Source organism: Coenobita brevimanus, chromosome 13 (genome assembly GCF_032717465.1).
Source record: "Coenobita brevimanus isolate Jiangsu-jjx chromosome 13, ASM3271746v2, whole genome shotgun sequence".
Taxonomy (NCBI): Eukaryota; Metazoa; Arthropoda; class Malacostraca; order Decapoda; family Coenobitidae; genus Coenobita; species Coenobita brevimanus.
In genome coordinates, this window is record NC_136966.1 from 49,257,008 (window position 1) to 49,278,707 (window position 21,700).

A 21,700-nucleotide genomic window follows, 5' to 3' on the forward strand; every position below is an offset into this window, starting at 1 on the left:
CCCTCCTCCGCTGACCATCTAGCAGGTTCCTTCCTTACACTCCTCCTCCTCCTCCTCCTCCTTTTCTTTTTGTTTGGTTGACCGTTTAGCAGGCTTTCTTCTGTCATACCTCTTTTTCGTCATGTTAGCTTTCTCTTCTTTCTCCCATCCTTACCTGTTTTCCCTCCATGACCATCGCTTTCTCTTTCCTTCACTCGATTTCTTCCATGACTCACATGCTCCCCCTCCTCCCCCTGTCCCTCTGTGTGTGTAAATATACAGTATATATATATTATCTTTCTAGATATTTTTTGTCTCCATCATTCATTCTTCTTTCACAAGCTCTTTTCATCATTCATCAGAGAAAGAGAGAGAGAGAGAGAGAGAGAGAGAGAGAGAGAGAGAGAGACTTTTATTCCAGCAAGCAGACAAAGGCAGTGAGGTGAACTGAGAGTGAGAGTGAATGCACTGTTGGGGCAGCGCCAGTCCAGTTGCTTACGAGTAAGAGAGGCATGGGGGAGTTGAGGCCGTGAAAGGGAGGAAGGAGGGAGAGGGAAAGAGAGAATGGTGTACGGCAGGGAAGAGATAGAGTGAATGCCTGGGAGGAATGAGAAAGAGCAGAGGGGAGGAGAAGGTGAATGCATAAGGGAAAAAGAGATAGTGTAGGGTGAAAGAGAGTGAAATCTTGGGGGGGAGGGGCGGAGAATGCAGAGTACGAAGAGAAGGAATGGTGGTGCGAAAAGAGTGAATGTTGGATAAGGTGGAGGGGCGATGCAGAGAACGAAAGACGATGTAGGGGAGAGAGAGAGAGAGAGAGAGAGAGAGAGAGAGAGAGAGAGAATGTAAATTAGGAAAGAGGGAGAATGTAGGTTAGCAATGATGGGTGATGCAGGGTAGGAAGGATGGTCTTTAAAATGGAGTAAGAGGGATGATGCTGGGAGGATAACAGAGAGATAGAGTAGGGATGCGCAGTTATCTGAGAAGAGGGGGCAGTTATGGTGAAAGGGGACTCAGACACATGCTTGCAGACAAACCCCCCCACCCCTCCCCCCACAAGCCTACCCCTTCTCCTCGGAACCCCAACCTCACCCTGCCCCCTCTTTTCCCCGTCTCTAACCCCCTCCGCTCCAGCACGACAGCACATGTGTACCACCTCCTACACACTCATCTCACAACCTGCATGGGCTTGTAACTTCATTAAACGCCATTGGTCAGCTGTAACTCATATCATGGGACTAGAGAGAAATCGGTAAAACGTCAGTAATATTTACATTCGCAGCGCTGTCAGTGTGATACGTAATACTTCAGGATATGTGGTGTGGCAGCTTTACAGCATGGCAGATGCACGATGCCCTTTTGTCTGACGCGGCAAGTTAAAGTGGTGTAAACACGAGCACGAAATTCTGCCAGTGCTTCGACTAACCCATGCCATAATCTGTTTTGCTCAAAACGCCATATATCACACTTATGTGTTTAGAAAATTGCTACCACTGTTTTGCACACCTTGTCGACCTTCAGATACAGATCTCTGCCTAGGTGTCCGTATCTGTCCGTGAGTAGCTACAGTACTAGCCACGAAAACTAAACCTTGGAGCTTCCTTCAGAATGTTATGGAGGAAAGTTTATGGATATTGAAAAAGAGCCCTTCACTTCATCTTGGCAATTAATTACACAGGTTTTGTAGTAGGTATAGATAATTCATTCAGTCCGATGACATTATTTCATTCTTCCTATCAGCAGACAATTTACTCAACATTAGATGGATCTGCAGTAATGAAGGGCTATGTAAAAGCTATAACTTACCCTCAAATAGTCTCGTCAAGAGACGACAAGAATAAAATGGAAAAAGACGTAATCAGAGTGGATGGGTTTTACACACACACACACACACACACACACACACACACACACACACACACACACACACACACACAAAGACGTGATCAGAGTGGATGGGTTTTACACACACACACACACACACACACACACACTATATATACTCTCTCTCTCTCTCTCTCTCTCTCTCTCTCTCTCTCTCTCTCTCTCCACACACACACACACACACACACACACACACACATACACACACGGTGGCTCCCTAACTTACGGCATATCGCCTCCTTTTGGTCGTCATCAAGTCCTCTTGCCCCACCCACCTCCATTTTTTTACTTAAAGAATTTATGTTCTGGATTCGTAGATAATTGATTGTTTATTGTTATTATATTAAATTCATGTGACTGGAGTGTGTAGGAAAAGACTGTCTTAATATACAAAGGACTGATAATTAGCTTGGACCACCAAGAGGTTTCTACCTTCTTAATGTGGGGCAGTAACCATCAGTTAAACTCTGCGGAGTATAGTCATGATTTTTCGCACAGATTTACTGTGGATGTACTATACAGTAGATATAAATGAAAAATAGGAGAGAAAAAGAATTTACAGCAAGATACAAGAGAGAGGAAATTTAAGCGTGTTTAAAGCTTAACATACATACATCACCTAATCCTGTGTTGCCCCACAAGGAGCGTAGGAGTCCGGGGCTAGGCAAGTTGGTCCTGACATTTAAGATAAGAGTGACCAGCTTCACTCATCCTTGAGTGGCATTGCGTGAACAATAAACCCCAACCATACCGTGGATATAAACCTGCACCGGCTTGATCCGATTGGAGTGCCTTAATTACCCACTAAATCTCCAGGCGTCATAATTTGGTTATATGGTTACCACCCAGCAGAGTAAATGGCTTCCTTGTGTACAGAAAACCATCTGGCTTGTCACTTAGTGTAGAGTCACCCGTAGAAAGAAAGAAGTGGAAAGAAAGAGGGAAAGAAAGACAGAAGAGGAAAGATGGAAAGAAGGAAACAAGAGTGGAAAGCGCAGGCATCCGATAGCAGCACTACATCGAGTGAGTGGATGGTAAACGTCCCCACCAACCATTAAAGCTTAAAAAGTAACGATTATTGGAGAAGGGATAAAAACCGAATTAACCAAGGAATTTTTGCTAGAGTAAGAATAATTTACTCAGGTCGGGTAAGACCCTTGTATTGAAGGGGTAAACGAAACATGTATTAGCCCAGCCAGTTCGAAAAAAAAAAAATCTCTTTGGAGCTAAATAAAATCATGTGGGGATACAGGTGTAAAATATAAATTACGTCCTGGGGTTAAAGGGATTAATTATTCTAGTCTTCTGAATATCGAAATAAATTTTCTTAAGTATCAAGAGGTACTTTGCGACCTTTCCAGAAACAGACTAGGTTAGAGCACAATGTACCCTTTCTTTTTATGTATAGTACTTATAATCTAGGAAATATGTCCTTCCTTGTCTGTGATACTGGTGGTATTTTTTTTTTTTTTAAGCAGCTTAGTGCAGTAGCCGCGCGCATTCTCGCATACTGTTTCCATGATAATCGAATGAAGGAGCCGCTGTGCTAAAGGAAGGCATTGGATCAATCAAGTAGCCTATCCGTTCACGTGTAGGGCTTTGACATACGTTCTGGCTTACATACCGCCTTTCAAGTATCATATCATTATCGCCATATATTCACCTGTAGATGAGAATATAATTGCCACAAACCATCATAGTTGCGCGAAGAAAATTGTTTTTATTTTGAGACGTCATGCAACCCAAGATCCGTGTGACGTCACATGCCGGCAGAAAATGCTAGAAGGTGTTTCATCTTCTATTTCTGATAATAGAAACTGTCATATCCAACCGTTGCCACAGACTAACTGGTAATCATATAGAAATGCTTCAGAAATACCTACTTAATTTAGAAATCGGTATATGCAGAAGAATGGAGCTTGTGTATAAGACGTGTTGGCAGCCCTGGAAGACCGGGTGGCGGCGGGTGTGCCGGGAGCCACACACACACACTGGACGGCTGGTGGGGTAACATGACCGCCCCTCTTGCCGTCTTCACTCGCTCCCACCTTTTGTGTTCGCCGTTGGTCGCTGTGTGCAGGACACACCCTGCTGCTGCATTGTCCCGTACACCACCATTTTGGAAGCACACCGGCAGCTGTCACTTGCGAGGAACGCCTCACATCGTCGATTTTTGGCACCCGCTTTTCTCTGTGCCAGGCATTGTGGGAGTACTGATGGCGTAGTAAATCGAAGTTATATTTTAATAACATGCACTTTGATTTGTGACCTTGCGATAAGATATTAGTTATGAATCACTTTAGTATTATTATCTGAAAGTATAACGTATATCCCTTTCATCTGTGATCTTGTGCCATATCCAGCTCGTCACTTGTGCCTGTCACACTGCTGAGGCTGCCTTGGAACACGTGCAGAGGCAGCATGGGTCGCCGTACTCTTCCAGAAAGACCATATGTTGGATTCTAGGGTGTTAACAGTGCAGATGTTGAGTTTTACACTCGACCTTGACCAAAGTGTGCAGAATCAATATTAGAGAGTGAGTGGACCAGACGTGGCAGCCTGCCTGACTGGCGCGTATTTTAACTAGTAAAACATCTTTCTTTTATTTAGAGGACCACATAACATACACTTCAGAGCCAGATGGTTGACCGTGTATACCAGAGGTTCATAAGTTTACACTGTGCAAAAACAGTATTCCCGCTGCCTTCCATTTGACAGTATTATCAGAGGAAGATAACGTATCTCATCGTCGTTAAGATATATTCAGCTGTAGACACATACCGGTATAAACAATTATTAATACAGTACTGGAATCAAGACATTAGGAGCGCTGCTGGTGGGGTAATAGGCACATAAAGAATAATCATATCCAAAAAATTAATGTCCTACTATTGTAAGACAAGACAGAAGAGCCAGAACAAAGGCTGTTCCAGAAAAAAAGGGGATGCGTCATCCACCCCCCCGCCACCAATAACTACGGATAATCGAATCCAAACAATGTAAAGCTCCACCATTGTAAATATATACAATCAAGAAGAGTCGGAACGAGGTCAGTCAAAAAAAGAAAAAAAAAGTGAAGGAGTGATATTCCCCCCACAGCTCTGAACTAGCAGTAGTCCTGATCGAATCTAGGCATAATTCTGCCTATGTAGAGGTAAACAGTACAAGAGAGCCAGAACAAAGGCACACACGAAAACTATAACAAATAAAGTGATGTGAGTAATGGTGTGAGGGTGCGTCATTTCCCCTCTGGTGCAGCTCTACCGTGGATCATGTTTACCTCGTGGCCGTGGGTCGTCTCACTTGTATCCTCCCCACACACCCAGACTCGCCTCGTTAAGCACCAAGGTGAATAGTAGCAGCAGCGGCGGCTTTTGCAAAACTCGTAAAACTCGCTTTTGCAAAACTCGCAGGGTGAAGCGATCAGAACTTAATATTTATCTAATATAGCGCATAAAGTATATTTATAGTTACCGGTTTTTTTCCCATGATCATGATTTGGTTTTGGCTTCTTCCATCTGATAAAGTATATTTTTAGTTCAATATTGGCTCTTCCAGATCCTCCTCCTCATCATCATCATCATTGTTATTATTATTATTATTATTATTATTATTATTATTTTATTTTTTTACGTCTGACAGTCTGGGAATTAGTAGCAGTCCTCACAGACACCTTTGGCCCGAGAGCTCTACCCTAAGCTTAATAAAAATCGTCTGGTGCTAGGAAAAATAAGTTAAAATAAAAAAATCGCGGTACTGAAGGGGATAATTTAATGACACAGTAAGATGATCCGAAAAAATAAAACGAGCTGAGTAACTTCACGCAAATTACAGTTCCAGTCGTTGAATATTGTGTTTTGCTTAAATAAATCAGTTAACGGCTGGACCGTCAGGGATAAGGGGAGAAACGAGGGCTGGGGGTTGGGGGCGGGAGGGGAAGAGAAACCCCCACACGTCAATAGCAAGTGCCCGCCTCCTGACCTACCCTGTCCCCTTTACATCCTTGGTCCTTCTCTCTCCTTCCGTGTTCTTCATTTCCTTTCTGACCTGCTCTGTTATCTTTATTTTCCTTGAGCCTTCTCTCATTCCTTATTCTTTCTTTCCCTCCTGACCTATCCTGCTCCCTTTACTTCCTTGAGCCTTCTCGCTGTTTCCATACTTTCCGTTTCCCTCCTGACCTACCCTGTCACCCTTACTTCATCGGGCCTTCTCTTCTTCACCTTTTTCTCCTTTTTTCCCCTTTCCTTCTTTTTCACTCTTTGCATTGTGCGTCTCCTGACCTAACCTTTTCCGTTTTACCTCCTTGGGCTTTCTTCTCTATCATCCTCTTTCTCCTTTCCCCATTACTTTCTTGAGCCGCTTCTCTCCTCCATTCTCCTATTTTTTCTCCTTTTGCATACCATGTTTATATCCTTCGTTCATCTCCTCCGTTTCTTTCGTTGTGGTATCGTTTTCATAATATAATCTGCAGTAGCTTGTTTCATCTTTCCCGGTGGTTTCTTCATTCTCCACACCTAGTCGTCCCTATGGATGGTAAACTCTTATCATCCTTTCGTGCCCATTCTAATTCTTTTCTTGTCTCATACTTGCACTTCTTCGGATCCGTTTCTTACATCATCCTTCGCACTTCCTTAACCTTTCCACTTGTCAGTATTTCTCCAGCATTTTTACTTATTTCGCTACTTCTTCTCCTACCACCTTGTGATGCAGTTATTTCTTTCTTTCGATTCTTTTCTCTTTTGCATCATTCATCTTCTTTTCCTATCTCCGCACTGCACTGTCTCCTGTATTTCCACTCTTCTCCCTCATCCTCCTTCTTGCTCTTTCACTCTTCTTCCGCACTTTCTTGTACTTTCTCTCTTCCTCAGACTTACTTTTGTACTTTCTCTCTTCCACATTCTTGTTCTCGTACTTTCACTCTTCCTCCCCCCTTCTACTTTCCCTGTTTCTCATTCTCCACACTCTTTCTCATTTAATTTCCCTCTTCCTCCACGTGCTTCCTGTTCCTCTCTGTAGCTCCCCCTAACTAATCAACTCCATTCCCTTTTTACTTGTATTCCTCCACCCACTCCCAGTTCCTCGCTCTCTCTTGCTTCTTTTGGACTCTTCCACAGTCATCCTGTTCCTCTCGTTCTTCTTTCTGACTCTTCAACGCTTTCCCAGTTTCTCTCCCCTCATGTCTCTCGGCCTCCGCCCGTTCCACCTCCTCAGGGGGGAGCAACTGCAGCTTTAATACCAAGCAGACACGTGTTCCAGCCACCGCCGCGATATGATGCCACTCCCAAGAGCGACAGTCAAACCCCATGAACCTGATGACCTACTTTACTCGTTCAGTTTTGCTGCCTCTAGACGACTTAGCTCACCCAAGAAGGGGCTTTTCAAACTGGTGAGGTTAGATGTACCCTTCGTAATCTCCTCCAGAACAAGATATCTCCCTTCATGTGAAGGATACAATCGTCTTGTGGAGGCCTGATGGATATGAAAACTACGTCATTGGATTTCAGGGATTTAGTCCTATTTGGTTTAAGTAGTTTCATTGTTCTTGAAGAAAACGAATTTCTCTTTTAACCATTATATTCCTGTAAAGGCATAGTATATAATTTGAGAGTGTGGCTAAGTAGTCTGTGGATGGGGTGGGGAGAGGGGGAGGGGGCTTGCAAACTGGGCGAGACTGCTGTTTCACGCAATGTTGGCACACCCTCCTTGCCTGTCTTACCATCCTACTTTCACCTTCTCTTCTCCATGCTTCACCATTTCCTCCTTTACCTACTACCACTTACCTAGGCAGTAAGTTACTAGCCCACTACATTGACAATACTTTTTTTTTTTTTTAATGGGTTTCGCCTCGTCCTGCATATAGCCTACTTTGTTACTTCATCACATCAAAATTAGCTAGCTTTGTGGGTTAGTGCTTTGTAGTTAATAATGTGCATTTTGCTTAAGGTACTGGGATGAAGTGAGTAATGTGGACAGCCTAAAACACACACACACACGCACACACACACACCTTTCATCAGAGGAGTAATGTTGTGCTTATTACTAGTTTTAACATTCAAATTGCATGTGAATGTTGGTTTTCATGTGTCTAATAAAAACAGAGAGATCTAACCTTAGTTGTGGATGGGGTGCAGGTTGGTCGAGAGCATCCGAGGTAAGCTGACGTGGCTTAGCGGTGAGGCGGCTTTCGTGGAGCACCTGCAAGCTCAACTGGACGACGCTAGGAGGACCTTGCAAAACGCTGCCACTGACATCGCTGCCCTGGACCTCTACCACCACGACCATTCATCCGTCCAGGACAAACTACAGGTATTCTCCTTTGATAATGTAAGAATCATTCAACCCTTTCTCATACTGCGATAATCTGGGGAACCTCAATAATCTTAGGATCACTCATACTGCGATAATCTAGGGAACCCCAGTAATCTAGGGATCATTTAACCCTCTGACATAGTACAATAATCTGAGAGCCTTTGAACCCTGTGCCATGCATGGATGATGTAGGAATCATTGAACTCTCAGCCATACTCTGATAATGTAGGAATAATTCAACTTTTGGGGGGTCTGGTTTATTTTCATATCAAGAAAATTGTGGTAGGCACAGCTTATTACTAGTACCCCAGGTATTTAGTTGTATTCAGAGTACGTAAACTACATCATGGTACCATTCATGTATTGTGTGTTATCCTTATCAGACTAACAGACTTTATCCCCTGCATAGAACCATGCCACCTTTGGCCAAGTGGCTATATGTAGAGCATTGGCTAAGAAACTTGGCATCCACCCCTGGCACCAACCATGTCCTTGGCCTCCTGTGATTTTGATGCCACTGATCATGCCTGCCACTGCCAGAGGTGCATCGTTACCTTCAGTGTGTTTATCCTAGACTAAGCAGTGCATGTTAAATATTCACAAAGTGTTAGGCAAAATAGTTTCCCAATCCAGAAGTGGATCAGTACACGTTCAAAATTTGATTCATGTGTTAACTTCGTGCTACAGTTCCTCTCTCTCTCTCTCTCTCTCTCTCTCTCTCTCTCTCTCTCTCTCTCTCTCTCTCTCACACACACACACACACACACACACACACACACACATTGCCAACTTGTTATTTTTTTCCTTTGTCATGGCACACACCCAGCAGACGTTCTCCTTTGGTGCAGGAGTCAGTACCTGTAGGAAGGCCATGTGGAGAGGAAGTGTAGTATTGTAGCAGAGACAGTTTGTGGAGAGCTACCCTTCTCAGTGACAGCCTTACCTCTGTGTCCACATAATTACCATATCATTATTTAGAACACTGTACAGTAATCACAGCTTTACTACTGTGTCCTCAGATGTTACCCTTGGGTTATTTTAAATAGCTGTACTGTATACTAATTGTAAATGATAACTTGGTTACTTATACTTTATACATCTTGGGCAAACAGTCTAGCAGATGTACATGTATCTATTTTCTTTGGGCAGAGTGTTGGTTTACGTGTTAATCAAGCAGCCAGTGAATCCAAGCATCTAATTAGCAGAACCAAGAATCACTACCTAACAGAGGGTCGATCCTTACCACAAGATATTGCCAGTCAGGTAATACAGGGAAGTTTATACTGTAGTTTTTTTGCATTGTATTTGGCATATACAACTATGCATTTTGATAGCAAGTAATTGCTGCATAGTTGCATTATATTGTATTATGATTTTGTGTCACAGGTATGGGAAGTTTTTGTATACTGTACAGGTATACAGTATATGCAGTATATATATTTTTTACTTTCTACTTTTCTCTGTATTATTACAGCTTTCAAGTCTTGAACTGGAAGCGGAGAACTTAGTAGCAAAGATGGAGGATGAGCATCAGGAGGCAAAGCGGGCAAGAACTATCCGCTTTGAATACAACCGTGATGTGGAGTCGGTGCAGTCATGGATTCAAGCAGCTGAGTCAAAGGTACAAGACAAGAGTGTAGAGCCACACAAGCTCAAGGAGTTCTTACAGGAGATTCAGTGTGAAATCGGAAGTGTCACTGACCAACTTGAACGTCTAACTCGCCATGGTCAGATAATCTGTCAGCGCACCAGCAACCAGAGTGAGAGAGAACTTGTTGCCAACACAATCTCATCACTGACTGAACAACTACAGCAAGTAAAGAACTGGCTGGAAGATAAGAAAGCACAGGTGGGAGATTCACTCGAGTCCTGGCAGTTGTTCATCCAGCTATACAGTGCTCTTCGAAGCTGGGTGGAGAGGCAGCGAAACTTCCTCTCGGACCCACTAAAGTTTGCTACTCTGCCTGAAGCCCGTGCCAAGCTGCAGGAATATGCGGTAAGTACAGTACATATTTTAGTTCCATATGCATTGTTGCTTGTGCAACTGTAAGACTTTCTTACATTTACTGTTTATTGTAAGAGTTATGTTTTTCTTAAAGACAGTGTATACAGCAAATGGATTTTCATTTCAGGCTGCTGTTAAAGACTGTAAGTGGGCCAACAAGCAAGTGTCAGAGATGACTGCTGAATTAGCCAAAATTGGCCAGTGTTCAGATGTTGGCCCACTGACAGACAAGCAAGGAGAGATAGAGCAGGAGAAGGCAGAAGTAGAAAGTAATCTGAAGGAAGTGATGGCCCTCCTTCAGGAGATGGCAGAGGAATGGGAACAATGTGAGCGTAAGTCAAAAGATGTGGCAGGGTGGATTGAAAAGACGCGACAGTCGTTAGATAACCCACAGAATAAAAAACGCTCACTGCGTGACCAGCTTGCTTCCCGAGAGAAGGTGTTGGCTGATGTGACTATCCAAAAAACCAAGCTGGTGATGGCCATGGAGAAGTTGCAGGTTCACTTCCGTGATCGCATGTGTGCTGAGGCGCAGGTGTCACATGAGAACGAGCAGTTGCAGACGCGTTTGGAGGAGTTGTACGTGGCCGTGAAGGAAGACTGCAAAAGATTGGAAGCGTGTGTTCACCAGATGGACGCTTACCAACAGGTGAGGAATGGAAATAACTGGATCATGGGCTACGAGTCTTTGTTTTATATTGTATCATCAAGGTTTTACTGGATTTCCCTTATCTTGTGGCAGCTTTTCAAGCTGCAGTTCTTGCTACCCCCTATATTACTTTATTATAGTAATTCGTAGCCCATGAAAAGGTTTCTTGACAGCAGTTAATGTGTCTGCCCTTGTCTGTCCATAAGGAAATCCAGCGGTTGCGTCAGCAGATGGTGGGTGTGGAGCAGCAGCTACGTCTCGTTTCTAGTCCTACCTACAGCCCTCGTGATCGTGACAAGGCGGTGGCTGAGCAGAATGTAAGTGTACTGTCATCACTCTTGCTAATTGGTGGTTTGCTAACAGAACTGGCACAGCAGAGTTGTTGCAGTTTATTTGCACTAATCCCTTACTCATTGCCCATTATAAACATCTAAGTTTCATCGGTGCTAAAAGATTTAATATATAAGCAGCACCTACTGTATTGATATATGTAAAAAGCAGAAAAAAATTATTCGCTGTAATAGCAATGCCGTCCTGATAGTTCCACCAATTGATTTGTGCATTATGCAGATAGTAGTATACTATAATTGTCAGATACATATCTGCACTTCCAGTCAGTATAATGAGCAGCTGACTTGTTTGCCAAGTATTGTAATTACTGTAGTAATGTAAAATAACAAAACCGTAGTTATTAGATATACTGTACTGTATAATTAGTAGTCATTATCATCAGTATGATATTGTACAGTACTTCATTTTAGTTGCTTTATAAATCATAAGACTAGTATAAAAATTAAGGAAGTAATATGTTTGACATTAACAGTAAGTTACAAGGTGGCTGCTTTCCATTTCTTGGTTCCTGGGTTCTGAAGGAATCAAACTTCAAATTAATGTGAAATAAAAACAACATGCTGCGGTACTCAACCATCTGTTTGCCATGCCACTCCCCTAACTGTGAGTGTGTGTGTGAGTGTTGGTGTATGTATAGGAGTCTGTATGTATGACTGTGTGTGTTACTGTCCTGTCTCACTTGTATGTCTCAATGCCTCCTTTAACTTTGATACAGCTAACTGCTGTTAAATTAGGCTTTGGCTACAATTGTAGCCATTTTTACCCCCCTGATAACAGTAGATTATATGATGGTATATTGATCATTATGTATTATGCTTTATACCAGTACAGTAGACCTCTGCATTCACAAGATTAATTCTCTGAGAATGCTGTAGATAACTCACAAGCTGTTCTCATTTAAAGTTGGAGTTGTGTTAAAAAATAGCACAAGTTTTGCCTTACAGTGGATATTGTAAGTTAGGGGAACCTGGTAAATAGAGCTTATAGGTAGCACTGGAGCTTTAATAGTTAATTAGTCTGCAGTTTACTGTGAAATGTACTCCTCAGATCCAGTGACATATTTTGCCTTGTTCTTGATATCTACAACATTTTATTCGGTTTGGAGGGAACTTTTGGAACTGCACAGGTTAGATGTAGACTTTGTTAACCCATTTACTAACTGAGGACCTCCTAAGTTTAATAAACACAACTAGGGATGGCAAAAATACAGTAGTGAAATACCTCACCAGATTGAAAAGGTTAACAACAAAAATGAACAATAGAAAAACAAAAAAAAAAGGCAGTGTAGAACAGATCTAACCGTATTTAGATTATGTTTGGACACTGGGTAATTGAAGGCTGAAATGCATTTCATGATTCTGCAGTACCCATACCCAGCAATACCTTTGAAGGGTGCTGTAGAGGGAATATATTTGTTTCATAACTAGCTGGCGCGCGCGCGCGCACACACACACACACACACACACACACACACACACACACACACACACACACACACACACACACACACACACGATTGCAGTGTTCAGGACCATGGTGGGAGTAGATAAAATTGACCGAGAAGATCTATTTTTATGGGATAAGAGAGCAACAATAGGACACGGAATGAAATTGAAAAAGTCAAGCTGCTTGAAGGATGTCAAGAAATATAGCTTTCCTTACAGAAGTATAGACTTATGGAATAGCCTGGACAAAGAGATCGTCCAGTCTAAAAATTTAAACGAGTTTAAAGCTAAATTTAACTTACTGAGATACAGCGATGGGAACCCATGAGCATAGCATATTTTGTGTGTATCACAATTAGGTATATTGGGTAAATACATAAGTATGTGGAACGACTTAGACGAAAAGGTGGTGCACGAGAAAAAAATTCATGTGTGTAAAGGTAGACTAGATAAATGTGGATATGGAGACAGGACAACACGAGCATCGCTCAATTCCTGTATACTACAAATAGGTAAATACACACACACACACTCACACACACACACACACACACAGTAATGGAATCCCAAACCATTTCAGCCAGATAAATACTGTAGTATAGGTATACTGTATATTCAGGGGTGTAATCCTAATCCTGAATAACAAGGAAATGCACATACCATGAGACATGGAAAGAAATTTGAAAAAAGAAATGACCATGGTGGTAATTCTTGCCATGAGATACTTAGTACTGAGTAGATGTGAAGATCAGTAGTATGACCACAAATACAATAGATGAATGAACATTATGCTGTGCACTGAGCAACTTGTAAAATTTGAAGTATGTGAATAAGGAAGGTCTACTGTTATGTTGTCTAAAAGTGGATGTTGGTTATGTATTACTATCAGTTAAAAATAAAGTAAAAAAGAACTCACAATACCATGCTGATATGCATTTGAGGTTCTCTGTTTTTAATTGAAATTGTCATCAGCTCAAAAACTTTACAGCCAAATTTAGTGTAATGAGAGGCAAAGGAATCAGTTTCACTTTTTTGTGCCATGTGTTTGACCATTCCCTTGTTGGCAGTATTTTTTCTGTATTAGTAGGTGATTAACATGCTTCTTAGTGTAGTGTGGACATGCATAACCCCATCTGAATTGAATTTTTTTAGTATATAGCAATTATATATATATATATATATATATATATATATATATATATATATATATATATATATATATATATTTACAGTACATATATATATATATACTGACTGACTGCCTGATTATGATACATCTGAAGTTATTTAATGTCTGTCTTATGTACTAATGAGGTGAAGGGTATAATTTTCCCTGTTGATTATTGTCTTTTTAAAAAACTACAGGTAATGTAAGCATTTTTCTGGGTTTAGGTTTCTCAAACATTGGCACTCAATATTCACTCACAGGCCTGCCGAGAGAGGATCAAAACCATTCAGTGCAAGATCAGTGCACGGAATGAACGTATCAAACTACTAAACCAACGGGGCACTCCTGACACAGCAGCATTTGACACTTAGTAGGATGCCTTTCCTAATCTTTCCCCAGCCATCCTTCATCCTTTCTCTTGCCCTTCTCTCTGGTGCTTCCCTCTTCCAGTTAGGGAACAGGGAAATGAAACGCAGCCTTGATATACATTCCATTTGCCAGCCTGATACTATTATAGCTAGCATATGTTTGCCCCTTATCATCCAATCCCTTTAACACATTTAAAACATTGTTTTATGCAATGCTTGTGTGTGTTCAATCCACTCACAATGCCACTCTTCTTTGCCGGGACTGCATACCACAGGTGCTCCAAGGCCAGTGTGAATCTCTCCAACGACTCATTGTCGAGCTCAGCGAACGAATCTACCAGATTGACGCCTATGCAGTGATATCGACCGAACTAACGCTAGAAACGACCGATACAAGCACTATGACCTCCTCACTCGATATGCCAACTGAGGAGGTAACCCAGGCCTCTCCTCAACAACCAGGAAGCAGCCAGGACATCCAGGTGCTGGTAACCCAGGAACAGCCTGGGGGAGAAAATGACAGCTGGGATTCTGAAGTGAAAACTCTAACAGGGGAAGCCATGCAGACAGTCAGCCACCAGGAGCATGTACAGACAGTCACCTCTGATTCTGGGCTGCAGCTAACATGGGCAGATGTAGCAGCAGGTCGCAAAAGTCCTAGCATATTTGGTCCACCATATAGTGAAGAAACTAGTGTTATTCCAGTTGCACAACCTGTTCCCAAGCAAGATACATCTTCATTACCTGTAACATCTACTGTAAAAGAAGAAGAAACAAGAGTGGAATCAGCTGCAGTTGAACTACCCAAGGAAATGGTAATCACTAAGGAAGGGCCAATTAATGTTCCAAGTCAGGTTCATGGGGCTATTGCTAAGGAAGAGAAACAAACTCTTGACCGAAAGAATCGCCAGCAACAGTTGGCTAAAGCTCGTAAATCTAAAAATGTAGACCAGGATCTAAAATCTTCAAAAGTTCAACAACGAGATCGTCGCACTCGCAGAAAGCAGCCTACTGAACAACAAAGTGATCCAGTTAGCTTACCTGAAGGTCAAGAGGAAGTCTATTATGATGCACCAAGTCGTCAGCATAGTCAAAGGGGCAGTCCTAGAACACCATACATTAAGCCTAAACCTAGCCCAAGAGAAAGCCCAAGAGGTACACCCATGGTTACACCTAAAACAAGTCCAAGTGAAAGCCCAAAGGAGAGTCCAAAGTCAAGCCCACAAGCAGATATTCATGAACATCTTCATTCCGGCAAAACAGAACTGCAGGGTCATGCTAAAGATTCAGATTATTGCAGAGTTACCCCTCTATTGTGGGATGGCAAGAAAACCTATGCAGAAATTCTTAAGGGAAATTATGAAATGAAAGTGAGAATGGAAAAGGAGACTTGTTCCAAAGACCACTTTTCAGTGGATGTACAGACAGCAACTGAAGAGGTGCCAGCACCAGTCACTGCAGATGATGCCTCAACTGTTGTCATGATATCATCTACACAAGTCTTGAGTTCTACCTCTGTCCCAGCAGCTTCAGTTGTGCTTTGTGAAAGTTCAGAAAATGTAGAGTCTACTGAACTTGAAGTTAGTGAACATGAAAGTTTTAGTGCTTCATCTGAAAGTGAAATGGTTTCATCACAGTCTGTTACAATTGAGACTGATGTGGGAACTAGTAGAACCATGCCTTCTTACCTAGATTACACTGAAGAACCTTCCTTTTTACCTGAAACTGTAGAGGTAGGCCAAGCACAGGACCCAGCATATCAAGAAGTTGTGAGTGCACCTATGTTCCAAAATGATTTTGTTGTCAGCAACCAAACTATTCAAAGTTCTATGCAGCCTGTAAGTAATTCAGTTCAAGATGTAGTATTAAACAGCAACATGGACACCATTAACTTTTACCCAGGGATGAGTCAGTTCCCAGTTTCCACAGGTTACATCCCAGAGGGATTTGATGTTCAAACTTATGGGCAAGTAAACAATTATCAGGAAATTAGCAGCAGTCATAGTGATTTTACTAGTGCTCCAGTGAACCAGCCTGTACCTGAAGAAATATCTGTACCAAATATGGTGACAACACGACCCACTTTAACTCCACCTATGATGACCCCTCCAGAAACTCCTGAGCAGTATCAGGATGAGGAAGAGGTGGAAATTGAGGGTGGAAATATTCCATGTGAAGAGTTTGAACATTCTCCTATGACTGCAAGTGATGTACAGACTGAAGTGCAAACTGTGGAGTGCATTCCCAGTGAGAGTGAAATACCTGGCAGTGTTAATGTACAAAATGAACCATTGGATAGATCTAAATTGTCATATGCTCAGATTCTGGCAATGGGTCTCAAAGCAGCTCCTTCAGCTGTAGTAACTCACACATATGGGGCAATAAAGTCTGTTATGTCATATGTCACAGGACCAACACATGCTGATGAAGTGCCGCAAACTGAGAAGGATGGAAAATCTGAATATGTCACGTCAACTGAAAGTGACCAGAAAGTAAGTGGAATTCCAAAACTTGCCTGTGGTAATGACAGATCTAGAGGCAAGAAAAGGTCTTTTGAACCCAAAATAGAAATAACACTGGTAGAAGAATCAAATCGAGCTAAGAAGGAAGAAGATACACAACAAAAAGAAAAATATATTCCCGGTCTCTTGTTTAAAGGTTCTGATCGTCGATCACGATCAAAGAGTGCCAGAAGAAAGAAACATGAAGCTTGTACCAGTAATCTTACAGACAAATCTCATGGCAATGAAGAAAATCCACTTGAGTTTGTTAAAAAAGAAACTGGACGAAAAACAGATAATATTTCAAAACCAAAAATAAGAAAAACTGAACATTCTGACCATATGCTTTTGCCAGAGAAGGAAATAAATACCACACCAAGAGAAACAGTTGTATCTGTGGAAAGGCAAATAGTTGAAAGTGAAATGTTGACTCTACCTGAAGACATGCCTGTATCTGTGGAAAGGCAAATGGTTGAAAGTGAAACCTTTGCCATGTCGTCTGTTCAGGGCATGGAGACTGTAACAGATAATGCATCATCTTTACCAAAGAATATGGATGACACACATTGCAAAGAAAACAGTGATGCTGCAAAGATAATTGAAATAGTAGATGACACATCTTTATTAGAGAACAGGCAAAAAGATGATAAAAAAGTTGACATAGAAGAAAAGCGTAAAAAGAAGAAGAAACGCCATGCTTCTCATCCAAAGGAACAAGAAGATGAAGTAGAAAAGGCAATACGAGAAATTGAGGAGATGGAAAGAAGTGGCAAGATTCAGCCTTCGGCTGTTAGACAAGTAACTTTGGATGATGAAAAATCTAAAAGACGAGGCTCAAAGAGGAGCAAGAAAACAGAACATGTTGTCACTCCAAAACCTGATCCGCAATCTGTAGTTGATACCACTAGTCAAAGTGCAACAGTAAAGTCAGAGAAAACTGAGAAGAAGAAATTACATAAACCAAAATCTTCTGAAAAAATAAAATCTGAACAAGTTAAATCAAAGAGTGTGATCTCAGCAGATCAAAAAGAAATAACAACCCTAGTACCTGAAAACACTTCAAAGATGGAAGGTGCAGAAGAGCTGAGAGATGAAGACAAGGCAGTCCCTCCTCAGATACAAGATGAGAGTCCAGTGCCTTTTTTGGAACCTGTAGCTGTATCAGGATCTGAGGAAGTGGCAACATTCTCTAATGATACCCTTGATAATGCTCCTATTAGTCCAGTAATCACATCCAAATCTGAAATCTCTCAATTAATATCCAAAACTCAGCTAGATAACACCAGTTTTACATCACCAGAAACATCTTTTGTAACCTCATATAATCAGTTAATGAGCTCCGAACCAGGCACTGAATATGATGCATATTGTACAGAGTCAGTTGAGCAGCCACACACTGTTGTTGATTATATTGTTGGTGAACCACCAAGAACAAAACTGCCTGATGGAAGTACTATTCAATCAGTAAGTAAAGAACTAGAAATACCAGTAGTGCCTGATGTCATGGAAATATCTGAAAATATCAAAGCAGTGACAGATTCTCAAGTGCCTATTACCAAGAGTGTGCAGATGGAGATGGTTAAAGAGTCAGATGTAACTGAGAAAATGTCCCCAAATCTCCCTACTGAGTCAGTCATTTTTGAGACTGTGCCAGAATCTCAAGTAACGACTGGCCACAGAATCATTCAAAAGAAAGACGTTAAGGAAATTGTGATGACTGATGGTCAGCCAGTAGAGACTGAAGAAGTGGTAGCGCAGCCAGAAGATGTGACTGAGGAAATGCTGCAAGATCTACCTCCTAACTCTGTGATTGCTGAGACAGTGACAGAAGAACCTCAAGTGACTACTGCCCACAAAAACATTCAAAGGAGAATTATTAAAAAAACTGTGATGATTGATGGTCAGCCAGTAGGGACTGAAGAAGTGGTAGAAGAGCCAGAAGATATGACTGAGGAAATGTTGCAAAATCTCCCTACAGACTCAGTGATTACTGAGACAGTGACAGAAGAACCTCAAGTGACTACTACCCACAAAATCATTGGAAGGAGACTCATTAAGAAAATTGTAATGATTGATGGTCAACCAGTAGAGACTGAAGAAGTGGTAGAAGAGCCAGAAGATGTGACTGAGGAAATGTTGCAAAATCTCCCTACTGACTCAGTGATTACTGAGACAGTGACAGAGGAACCTCAGGTGACAACTACCCACAAAATCACTCAAAGGAGATTTATCAAGAAAATTGTGATGATTGATGGTCAGCCAGTGGAGACTGAAGAAGTGGTAGAAGAGCCAGAAGATATGACTGAAAAGATATTGCAAAATCTCCCTACTGACTCAGCCAGTATTGAGACTGTGACAAAACCAGGATCTCCCACTACTCGAAAGGTTTTTAGGCATCGAATAATCAGGAAAGACGTTATTGTTGATGGTACTCATATTAAGAGTGAGGAAATCATTGAAGATCCTGAAGAAGTTACTGAAGAAATGCTCATCAACCTTCCATCTGACTCAGCTGTTACAGAAGCACTGACAGAGGGTAGTCAGACAACACCACAAAGAATCCTCCGACAAAGGAAAGTCAAGGTGAAAATGATGGATCATGAGCTTAAAGTGTCTGAAGATGATAAGAAGCATGATCAGAACAAAGTCTCAATAGCTACAGGTCCGTTGATTTACTCTCAACCTAAAGATTTTGATGACAATGCTTTGGAATTGACTGACTCTTTGCCTGAACCTTCTGTAGGTAGACAGTGCATAAAAGTACCAACTTCATCTTCCAGTACTCAGAGTGTCAGAAAAAGAATTATGAAAATAGTTATTATGGTTGATGGAAAACCAGTAGAAACTGAGGAAGTGATAGAGGAACCAGAAGAATTAACTGAAGAAACTTTGCAAAGTCTGCCAGCAGACACTATAATAACTGAAATGGTTGCTGATCCAGAAATATCCTCGAAGCAAAGGGTTGTCCAAAAAAGAGTTGTCAAGAAAATTGTCATAGTAGATGGCAAACCTGTTGAAACAAAGGAAATAGTGGAAGATCCAGATGTTTCATATGAAAAAATGCAGAAAATGCCTGGAGATACCTTGATAACTACAACCGACACAGAAACAAAACTGGTAACAATCTATAAGATAATCAGGAAACGAATAATTAAGAAGATAATTGTAATAGATGGAAAACCAACAGAAACTGAGGAAATAATTGAAGAACCAGATGAGGTCACTGAGAAGGAACTGAAAGAACTACCTGCAGACACTGTGATTACAGAGAAAGTTTCTAAACCTGAGATAACTACCACTTATAAAACAATCAGAAAGAGGTTAGTTAAAAAGATTACTGTTGTTGATGGGAAACCAGTTGAAACTGAAGTAGTTGTGGAGGAACCACTTACAGACAGTAGCTCAGTACCAGAAAGTATGGAAGCAGAAATAAAAGATGGGATAGTGTCACCAGAATCAGAACCACTTTTATGCATAGACAATGTTCATTATGGAAATGAGAATGCTGAGTATATCAGTACAGAGCATAAAGTTACAGAAACCATTCCAGTTGAACATGGAGGCTTTACACTTACTGCTGCACCAGTTGATGATGCAAATATTGCTACCTTTATTGACATCCAGAGAAATGTTAGTGAGAAAGGAATAAACAAAGGGCCTGTTCTGCAAGAGGATGAAAATACTTGCAGTGATAAAACTGTGTCATATACCGATGGCGCTCAGGCAATTATGAATGTTCCAGATTCCATACCCAAACCTGCCTTTGGACTTATCTTACCAGATCATGCTAATGACTGGCTAGAAATTCTCGAAAGTGGTGGATTTACTTTAGACAGTGAAGAAGAAACAAAAGAGAGCCCTTTGAAGTCAAATGTTGACTCTCCAACTGTCAGTGAAGAAGAGCCTGTTACCAGGGAGTCCATACCTGAAGGGCATAATAAAGCTTCCTATAACCTTCCTCTTCCAGATCATGCCAGTGACTGGATGGAATTCATTGAAAAGGGAGGTTTTTCACTTGAAGATGAAGAAGATAAGGAGGAAGATATCTCAGGAGCTACTGCAGTTACATGTACCAAAAATGAACAGACATTAGCTGAAAGTAAAGAAAAAGATTACACAGTATGTGAACCTGCATCTGGAGATAGTGAAAACAGAATTAAGGGAACAGTTATGCCAGAAATACAAAATACATCAGATAGTCTGGTACAGAGTAGCAAACCAGAAAATAGTGTATGTAAAGATGCTGCCCCTGTTTGTTCTGATGTTACAAAACCTGTGTTTGGACTTCCTTTGCCAGATCATGCGAATGATTTCTTAGAAATAATTGAAAGTGGTGGATTTACTCTTGATGAGGAGGAGGAACAACAAGAATCATTAATGCTTTCTAGAGAAAATGTCAACACTAATATAGAAAATGAACAAACAGCGACAAAGAATGAAGCTAAGTTGAACACAGAAAATGAGTTTTCATCTACAGAGACAGAAAGCAGAGCAAATGAAACAGTGATGCCAGAATTATCAAAAGAAGAAAGAAGTTCAGAGCATGTGAGTGAAACTGAGAATGTAGAGAACATTTCCCAAATGAGTCACCCAGGGCCTGGACTTCGTGTGCCTGATCATGCAAATGATTTCATGGAAATCATTGAAAGTGGAGGATTTACACTTGCGAATGAAGAAGAGAGTGATTCTACAAGGGATACAATCAGCAAACATTTATCAAGAGAAACAGACACTGGATTTGAAGAGAATGCTATACTTCAGTCACAAGAAAAGTCTCTACATCCAGGAGTGAGGATAGAGCCAGGGGATATTACCACTAAAGAAGTCACTTCCACTGTTCACACTCAAGGGACTCAACCTGTGTTTGAACTTCCTTTGCCAGATCATGCTAATGATTTCTTGGAAATAATTGAAAGTGGAGGATTTACTCTTGATGATGAGGATGAGCAACAAGAATCTACAGCACTTACTGAAGAAAGAGTCATCACTTATAGAGAAATGGAACAAACAGAGGAAAAGAGTGAAGCCAAGGTGGACACTGAAA

The 21,700-nt window shown here is 41.4% G+C and overlaps 1 protein-coding gene across 1 annotated transcript in view; it reads left to right on the forward strand.

Moving 5' to 3' along the window:
• The window catches only part of LOC145415676 (uncharacterized), a 561,483-nt gene that overhangs the window by 401,803 nt on the left and 137,980 nt on the right, over positions 1–21,700 (forward strand). The window contains exons 46-51 of the mRNA XM_080284894.1: positions 7,992–8,166; positions 9,319–9,432; positions 9,644–10,165; positions 10,302–10,823; positions 11,030–11,140; positions 14,431–21,636. Coding sequence (XP_080141020.1) covers positions 7,992–8,166; positions 9,319–9,432; positions 9,644–10,165; positions 10,302–10,823; positions 11,030–11,140; positions 14,431–21,636 — 8,650 coding nt within the window. The remainder of the gene's footprint in view (positions 1–7,991; positions 8,167–9,318; positions 9,433–9,643; positions 10,166–10,301; positions 10,824–11,029; positions 11,141–14,430; positions 21,637–21,700) is intronic.